Source organism: Myotis brandtii, unplaced genomic scaffold, assembly GCF_000412655.1.
Source record: "Myotis brandtii unplaced genomic scaffold, ASM41265v1 scaffold358, whole genome shotgun sequence".
NCBI classification, from domain to species: Eukaryota; Metazoa; Chordata; class Mammalia; order Chiroptera; family Vespertilionidae; genus Myotis; species Myotis brandtii.
Genome location: NW_005363772.1, coordinates 4561577 through 4571312, shown reverse-complemented (window position 1 = coordinate 4571312; position 9736 = coordinate 4561577). Strand labels below are relative to the sequence as shown.

General features: G+C 35.1%; 1 protein-coding gene across 4 annotated transcripts in view; it reads right to left on the bottom strand.

The window, feature by feature from the left end:
• The window catches only part of CCDC91 (coiled-coil domain containing 91), a 327053-nt gene that overhangs the window by 197221 nt on the left and 120096 nt on the right, over positions 1-9736 (bottom strand). For 3 of the 4 annotated variants that reach the window (XM_005871845.2, XM_014544292.1, XM_014544291.1), the window contains exons 4-6: positions 4411-4571; positions 2833-3036; positions 1799-1903 (exon numbers count right to left, since the gene is read on the bottom strand). In XM_005871845.2, the coding sequence (XP_005871907.1) occupies positions 1799-1903; positions 2833-3036; positions 4411-4571 (470 nt within the window). Of the gene's footprint in view, positions 1-1798; positions 1904-2832; positions 3037-4410; positions 4572-5533; positions 5623-9736 lie in introns of all 4 variants that reach the window. The other variant, XM_005871846.2, reaches the window with a different exon arrangement.

The following is a 9736-nucleotide window of genomic DNA, read 5'->3' as shown; positions in this document are numbered from 1 at the left end:
CCCCCCCCCCCAGTGCACGAATTTCGTGCACCGGGCCCCTAGTATAAATATAAACTGAACTTACATCCCAGATTTATTCTACTCACTTATTAAGACTCAATAAATCAGAAGTTAAGACGGGTTCAAAGTGCATTTGAAGATATATATATAGCTATAGATATTTATTTATATATTTACATTATTTAAATAACAGGTTGTTAAACAGGAAAGAGCGCTAGGTTAGAGACAAAACTGGTGATTATCCCATGGGGTTATCTTTTTGAACAAACAGGCATTGTCTCTGGGGAAGAAACATAATTAGCATGTAATATCAATAAACCATGAGTCAAATAAAGTACATTCTCCTAAATAATCCTTGGGTAGGTCTATTAAACAATGTCCCCCTAGACATTGAAAGAACACACTGCTCAGCCTTTTCCTTATTTTCATGTTGTACATAATTTTTAACAGAGCCATGTAGATATCTGGAGGGAGGGCATTCCAGGCAGAGAGACTATGACTAAATCATAAACCATTTCCCTCCACTCACCACTCCAACAGCCAAGGAATGCCCTCCCAGACAGGCTCACACATTCACCTGGACTTTATTACCAAGCCTGCTGTAAGTAAATAGCTGGGGGTAAACTGGAAAAGTTGGAGAAGCCAAAAGATTTACACTGGAAGGAGAATGAGAATTAAGTCTGGGAAATGATTTGACTTAAATTTTTAAAAGCACTACTCTATCTGCTGAAATAAAGACTCATTAAGGAGAAGAGCAAGAGCAGAAGCTAGAAGACCACTTAAGAGACTATTAAAATGATCTAGGCAAGTAAACAAGCTGGTCAGATGGAAAAGTATTATGGAGGAAAAAAGCATCATATGGGAGGGTTGGTAGGGGATGTCAGCATTGTCTGGAAAGGTCTCATGGAGACCTGAATGGTATAAAAAAGAAAATTAAGAGATATAGGGATATAAGGATAAAGCAAAATGAGGAGAAAGAGGCAGGGAAAAGACAGGGAGAAAGGATAAAGAAGAGTATAGGGCCTTGCAAACCATTTTAAGGACTCACTTGACTTACTTTGAGTGAGATGAAAAGCCACTAAAGATTTCAGAGCAGAAAAATAACAAAATCAACTTAAGTATTGAACAGATCACAGTGGCTGCAAGGTGGAGAATAGCCCATAATTAGGCAATGACAGAAGCATAAAGATTGGTTAGAAATAAGGAAGGCCTAGAATAGGTTGGTAGCAGTGACCATAATGATAAATCGTGGAAACCTGGATATTTTGAAGGTAAAGCCAACAGGTTTCCCTGAAGGAACAGACATGAATAAGTACAAAAAAAAAAAAAAAAAAAAGGATAAATGCCATTTTCAGCCTTAGGGAATGGAAAGATAGCACTGCCATTTACTGAGATGGGGAAGAACAGAAAAAAAAAAACAAGTTTATTAAGGAAACTTGAGGAGGCAACGAGGAGACATTGATTACAATATATAAAAAATATTAAATATCTCAGTTCAGGGGTTACAGGATTCTAAACTCTTTTAAAATATAATCACAAATAAGAAAAATCAGAATGTCCAAATTCCAAATTTTATCCATCAGAAACAGAGTATTTTTCACCAAACTGTGTCTCAAACAACTAACCCTCACAGATTCATATTTTTCAAAATTACATTTATGATTAATTTCATCCATGTTGGTGAATATTTTACATACTGATTGTTCATTCATAAAATATTTATTCAGCACTATTTGAAATCACATTACATGCTTTATCAAAAGGCTTACACATTAAATTGTAAGCACAGGCGGTTTACCTGAAGTTCTTTGTATCTATCTTGAAAAGAAATGGCCTCTTGCTCTTTTTCTTTAAGGAAATCTTTTTCCAAGACACTATGCTTTTCTATCAATGATTCCACATCCTAAAGGAGAAATCCAGGCACAAATTATGTCATGGCATGAAATATATTTCATTATTTCAATGAACATAGCAGAAAATGTTTGGTAAGGAAAAAACCCACAGGAAGTATGATTTAAAGTTTAACAATATTATAGATTGTATGCTTCACTCTCATTTCCAGACCAATATCAAACATTGCTATAACACCAAAATTATTCATGCTAATAAATGAATAAAAGCACCTAAGCCAATTATAATCAACACAGTCTATATCTACATATACTTTCATAAATTTGCTAAGGCCCTTTTATAGATATTTTAAGGAAAGAGAAATGAGAACATAAATAAATAATTTACTAAAATAGCTGTATATGTAAGTACTCTTGTCAAATATCCCATGATGCCTGACTTTATACAGCAGCGATTTTCAACCTGTGGGTCGCGACCCTTTCATGGGGGTCGCCTAAGACCATCCTGCATATCAGATATTTACATTACGATTCATAACAGTAGCAACATTACAGTTATGAAGTAGCAATGAAAATAATTTTATGGTTGGGTCACAACATGAGGAACTGTATTTAAAGGGCCAGAAGGTTGAGAACCACTGTTATATAGGAACAAGACAATGTTACAAACCTTCTAAACTATGTAAGAAACACAATACTACCTACTTTCAAGATAAATAAAAATAAACCAGAAAAAAAGCATTATTTAGAGAAAACAAACATCTAGTAAAAGATGATCATATATTTAAAAGTACACATTTAAGACCAGAAATTTCTTATCAAAGAATTCTAAGTGATAAACTCAAATGACTGGTTTAAACCTACAGCCAAGAAAGGACAGTCAGTGTCTTCTTCCCCTGATGAGTTTTTAATCAAACATAGGGATTTTATCAAATTTCCAGAATGTATAATTTAAACAGTTTTTAGGGAAATGTAAATATACCTTTTTAATCCTCTGTTTTTCTTCCTCAGAAACTTTGAGTTTAATCTCCAAACTTGAAATTTTCTGCTGAAGCTGTATGTTTGATACATTGGCTACAGGATCCTCAGAATCATCCACAAGAGCAATTGTTCCATTACTTTTCTCATCAGTTAAACCCAATGGAAAAAGTGAGATATCCAGATCAGTGTGTGTTGATTGCTGAATCTAAACCACATTAAAAAAAAATATACAAGAGGGAAAAGTTTACACTGTACCAATAATGAAAACATCCAAAGGGCACCAGAAACCACATTTGGAAATTAAGTTGTAGCAAGGGTTCCGAAATTATTTCACCCTTTAAGTAAATCAACAGAAGACCTCAAACTATTACAACAACCTGATCTTTGCAGTAAGACACAAAATTTCCTCTAAACTTTAGAGTTCAAAGCATTTATTATTTTGCAAGCAAAGCACTAAAAACTTAAAACTTTTTCGTATGTCTGAAAGTGTATAATTAAGAAGAGGCATATCTGATATCAGTTCTTAAATTTACACACATCAGAATTTGCTTATATTTTAAATTGTAAATCAGAATTTGAAATATATATATGTGTGTGTATGTATATATGTGTATATATATATATATAAAAAAAAAAAAGCCTAAGCGACCGACCAACCGAAAGACTGAACAACCAAACGACAGGTCGCTATGACATGTACTGACTATCAGGGGGCAGACACTCAAAGAAGGGGCTGCCCCTTGGTGATCAGTGTGTTCCCACAGCGGGAGCACCACTCAGCTGACAGAGGGGCACCAAATGCAGGGCTCATGGCTGGCGAGCACCAGGCAAGTGCCACTGGGGCGGCGCGAGCCTCTCCTGATCAGGACTGACTCAGTGAGAGCCCGTGGTAGGCGCAGTGGGGCAGGCATGAACAGGAGCTGTAGGCAGGAGCGGCAGGTGGCATTGGACTGCTGGTTTTGGCCTGATCCCCGTAGGCCACACTGAGGGACCCCACTGGTGCACAAATCCGTGCACCGAGTCTCTAGTTTATTAATAACCTCTAATCAATCATCACTTTCTAGTAAAGATACCAGATAATTTGAAATTGTGTATAGCACCTGGAAAATTTGGATTAAATCCAGCATCTAGCTGCTAGCACAATGCCTGGGTCAATAAATATTTGAATGAATAAACTCTAAGACTGCAATCTTTTAAAATTTTACTATAAAATTGAAAAGAACACTCTAATACCTGAAAACATACAATAAGCGTCCCTGAAAACAGAAATGATTATTCTTTTTTTGTAATTATTTTCCCTTTTGAAGTTCAAGATTTGAAATAAATGAAGTCAATTTTAATAACTGGACACTCAAACCATATTTTGGTAACTAAGGTTACTTAAATACCTTGCAATTGTTCCCCAAAACAAACATATTATTCAGAATTCTAGATATTAGCCTCAAAGTTAGAGTGTCTACAGAAATATTTTTCAGAAAGTTAAGAAAAGGAATCAGAAAATCTTTAAAAGTTAATTCAATCAGTATATAATTTTTTTTTTAAGCATGCAGATTTCCTATAAAGATAGGCTTCTCCTTACCTGTGCTTTAGGAACAGTTTGACTGACAATGGTGGTGTCTGCATGTGTAATCTCTGGTGATGAAATGATGGGCTCAGAAGAGAGGCAGCCAATGGTGGGAGAAGAGTGGTCATGGTCTAGTATAATCGCGGGAGAAGCTGGAGAAAGATGGACTCCAGATACTGAAAGAAAACAAACAAAAAGATGATTAAAGAGAAAATAACGAACAGGTTGAAGGGAAGAAAAGAGAGTACAGAGAGGGAAAGGGAAGTAAAAGCAAAATGCCTGAAAATGAGAATTCTATAACTATTCCTAAAGGGCCATTACCTGAAATCTAAAACTAGTGTTTCTAAATTTAACATGATATTTCCATATGAGACTCAGGCAAACAAGACAATAATGTCTTAGTGTTTACATATAACATATTACCATTAGAAGTGCATTTCTAACTCAGAGAGAGTATTCAAACATATTACCTAACTATCAAGTTAGTTCAGAAAAAGCACTAGCATACTTACTAGTGCCAGGCACAGGCACTAAGGAGGCACTGAGAAGACAGCAGTGAGCAAGACAAGTCAGGCATCCATGAACTCAATGGCCTGATGACCCAGTATCCAAGTCAAATCAATTATTACAATAAAGTCAGCAAAGGGGAAGAATAATTACTTTAAAATAATTAATCCAACTGTCTCAGTGTTAATTTCTTTTTCAATAACAATAGATTTTTCATATTAAAGTCAGTCAGTATGCCAACTTGTTTTTAAAGAAAAACAATGCTGAAATACAATTCTGTAATTAATTTCCCAACAAAACATTATTAGATTGTGATTAGATTTCAAATACAAAGGTCACAAAAGGAAAGCCAATTGCCAAGCATGAAATAAAACAAAAATATTGATGAGGGCAAAATAAACAGGTTATATATATTAATTTATTTTCAAAGTAATATTATAATTTTGACAAAGGAAATAATGATATTAAAACATTACATATCAATCTACGGGACACATTTATAGCAGTGTTTAGAATTCTTTCTAAAAATTCAAACACATGTATTTATACTATGCATTTTAAAGTTTAAGAAGAGTAAATTATTTTTAGAAGTAATACATTTATATGTTCCGATTTTCTAAATTATAAAGACCTTTATTCCACATTGGCATCAGTGGCAACGTCAGCGAAGTTCTACCATAAATTCTGGAAGACAGTTCACAATGGAAATTGCATTTTTGCCTGAAGAAAAATATTTATAAGGTCAATAGGTATTTTTTTAAAAATATATTTTATTGATTTTTTACAGAGAGGAAGGGAGAGGGACAGAAAGTCAGAAACATCAATGAGCGAGAAGCATTGATCAGCTGCCTCCTGCACGCCCCCTACTGGGGATGTGCCCGCAGCCAAGGTACATGCCCTTGACCAGAATCAAACCTGGGACCCTTGAGTCTGCAGGCTGACGCTCTATCCACTGAGCCAAACCAGTTAGGGCAAGGTAAATAGGTATAAATAAACTAAACAATTTATCAATTTCTGATTGGTATCCTACAGGTATCATTTAGTTATCTTAGATATACTTTTACTTCATAGCAATTGTGTTTATAAAATAATATGTGCCATACGTGAGAGGCATTCTAGCTTCTCACATAAGCACTTCACTATTTTAACTGAAATACAGAAAACTAGAATTTCAACTCATATTTTTACTTGATATATCTGTTTCAGAAATGACCTTTTTCTAATCTTCATTATTCCATATGCTAAGATTTCTCTAAAATGTAAAAATATTCTAACTTCTAATTCTAAATTATAATTTATAACAAAAATATAACTAATTTTAAAAAGTATGAAATAAGCATTATAGCATAGTAGAGTGAATACAGCCCTGGTATTAAGACCATAGATTCTGGAACCTAATTGCCATGCCAGGTATAGAGCAATAAGCAAATTTACTTCTCTCAGTTTCCTTATCTGTAAAATTGGCAAAGATTTGCCAATCCTATATAATAAAGAGCTAACATGCTAATTAGAGTGGACTGCGGAAGGACCTTCCAGAAAGTCCAGTGGGAGGGGCCGCGAGGCAGCCGGGGCTGCGAGGGCCAAGCCCCTAGCATGAATTTCGTGCATCGGGCCTCTAGTGAGTTATAAATTGACTAAATATGTATAGGTTTTATTATTGTGCTTATATTATTTTCATTATTATTTCAAAGATTAAAATTTGTTAGACAATTATGTTTAATTCTGGGCATAAAAGTGACTATGATCCTGGATTCAAGAAACTCTTAAAAATATTCTGATCTAATACCTGAATATTTTAAAATCTCTATGTTTTTATATTTATAGCTAAAATCTGAGACAAGATTTCATGCTGATAAAAGTTAAATTCTCAATCCATAACATCATATGAGGAAAACAAGTAGGGAAAGTGGTAGAATAAACAAAAAGGAAGAAGAGAGGGAGGACACAAAGAAAAGAGATAAATTCAAGGAAGGGAAAAGGAGAGAGAATGAGAGAGGAAAGTAGGAAGAGGGCAAGAGAGGCATCCTCAATTCAACCTCACACTTTCCACTAGCTACTGCCACCTATCACACTTTACCTTCATACCCAAATGTTTTATCTCCAAATGATTCCTGCCTCAATTGTCTTCTCACCTAACCCTCATTACTCCACAGAACTCAACAATTAAGATATTAATTTTCCTTTCAATTACTATTAAATCAAATGAACGCTCTTATCTTTCTTTAGTTCTCCAGAGCACTAATACTAATGACTCTCCTTTACCTTGAAAGTTCCCTTGGCACCTGTGAACCACTTTATCCTAGACTTCCTCCTAACATTTTGACTAATTTTTCTTGTTCCCTCTCAACCTTAAGATTCAGTTTTTTTCATGTTCTGATCTCAATATTCACATTATTCTGACCACTTTCAAAACTCATTATTTAAATTTTCACCTATAAGCTCCACTCTGCAGAGGTCCAGATCCATATATTCACCTAACTACCAGACAGTTCCATGTAGCTACCTAGTAGGTACATCAAACTTACCCATCATCTTACAGAAACCTGCTTTGTTTCATGCTTTCCATTTTAGCTAATAGTATCTCGATGAACTATTTATCCAAGCCAGAAATGATACTACTAAGGGCTGACTTTATTCCAGTCACACTGTGCTACTAACAGTTCCTGATTATGCCATACTGTTAAATACCTCTGTGACCTCACAATATTACTGCTTAAGTAAAAGCCATAGCTACAGAGTCAGAAATGGAATTTAATTTCAATAATAACAACTTACTTGTTATGTAGCCTTGGGCAAATATGAATCTATATAAACCACTGATTCAGTATTCTGAAAATGGGGAAATATGTACCTCAAAATGACATTATACAGCTTGAATTAGATAATATAAATAAGCTGCTTGGCTATACCAGATTGGTACAAGGTAAATATTCAATAAAAGGAAACTGTCATTAAATTTCTTTGATCATTTGACAACATTCAAAAAAAAGCCTTTTTAGGACTCTTTTCACCTACTCCATTACCCACTCAACCACAAAATTTTAATTCCCTCGTCAAAATATTACAATTTTGACAAAGGAAATAATGATATTAAAACATTACATATCAATCTATGGTGTACTGGGCTGCATATTGGGGCGCGCTGTGCTGTCTGTTCCTGGAACAGACAGATAGGAAGGTACTGACATCAGGTCAGGCCTTGAGATATGGTCTCATGGTCCCTCCTCAATATACTGTGCTCTCTGTTCCCGGAAAACATAGATAGGAAGGTGATAATGCTATACTGTGTCGGGAACAAATTGCGTAAACAAGGCTTTGTAACTTTGTAGTTTTTGCAAATAAATATGCTGTAACTTTTGCAGTCTACACCACAGTTCAGCCTTTTGCTTCAGCAGGGTGCTGGGACTGTGGTAAGCCGGCCGGCTTAATAAAGGCACCTAAATTTAAATTCTGAGTCGGTGGTCTATCTCGCTGAGTCAACCCATAACAATGGGACACATTTATAGCAGTGTTTAGAAAAATATTTATACCACAGAAGTATAGTTTATAAAAGGTGATCCGATTAGAGCTAAAAAAAAATTAACCCTAGCTGGTTTGGCTCAATGAATAGAGCATCAGCCTGAGGACTGAAGGGTCCCAGGTTCGATTCTTGCCAAGGGCACATGCCTGGATTGCGGGCTCGATCTCCAGTAGGGGGCGTGCAGGAGGCAGCCAATCAATGATTCTCTCTCATCATTGATGTTTCTATCTCTCTGTCCCTCTCCCTTCCTCTCTTAAATCAATAAAATATGTTTTATAAATAAATAAATAAATAAATAAATAAATAAAAATAAAAATAATTAATGCTCTAAAATTGGTCCAAAGCATTAAAAATAAAGAAATACTTCCTTAGCTTACATAACAGTAACATAACATTAATAGCTAAGCCTGATAAAGACAATACAAAAACAGAATAATTAGAGATTATTAGAGTATCACATAAAAATAATGAGGCAAAAGTTCTAAATCAAATGTTAGTAAAGAGAGTCCTACACCATATTGAGAACATGTTTTGAATGAACAAGTGAGATTTGTTCCAGGAATACAAGGATAGTTCATTATTAGGGAATTCATTAATACAATACATCATACTGATAGGCTTAAATAGAAAATGATGTTTTATCTCTAAGACTGAAAATGCTTTCAGTAAAAATGAACACTCAAGAAAATAGGAATTGATGGATACTTTCTTGACATAATAAATATAGACCTTAGTCCTAAGTCAGCATGTTAGTTAATGAGAAAAAAAAAAAAGATCAAATTAGTAATTCCTCTCTACAGTCGGAACAAATTGCGTAAACAAGGCTTTGTAACTTTGTAGTTTTTGCAAATAAATATGCTGTAACTTTTGCAGTCTACACCACAGTTCAGCCTTTTGCTTCAGCAGGGTGCTGGGACTGTGGTAAGCCGGCCGGCTTAATAAAGGCACCTAAATTTAAATTCTGAGTCGGTGGTCTATCTCGCTGAGTCAACCCATAACAATGGGACACATTTATAGCAGTGTTTAGAAAAATATTTATACCACAGAAGTATAGTTTATAAAAGGTGATCCGATTAGAGCTAAAAAAAAATTAACCCTAGCTGGTTTGGCTCAATGAATAGAGCATCAGCCTGAGGACTGAAGGGTCCCAGGTTCGATTCTTGCCAAGGGCACATGCCTGGATTGCGGGCTCGATCTCCAGTAGGGGGCGTGCAGGAGGCAGCCAATCAATGATTCTCTCTCATCATTGATGTTTCTATCTCTCTGTCCCTCTCCCTTCCTCTCTAAAATCAATAAAATATGTTTTATAAATAA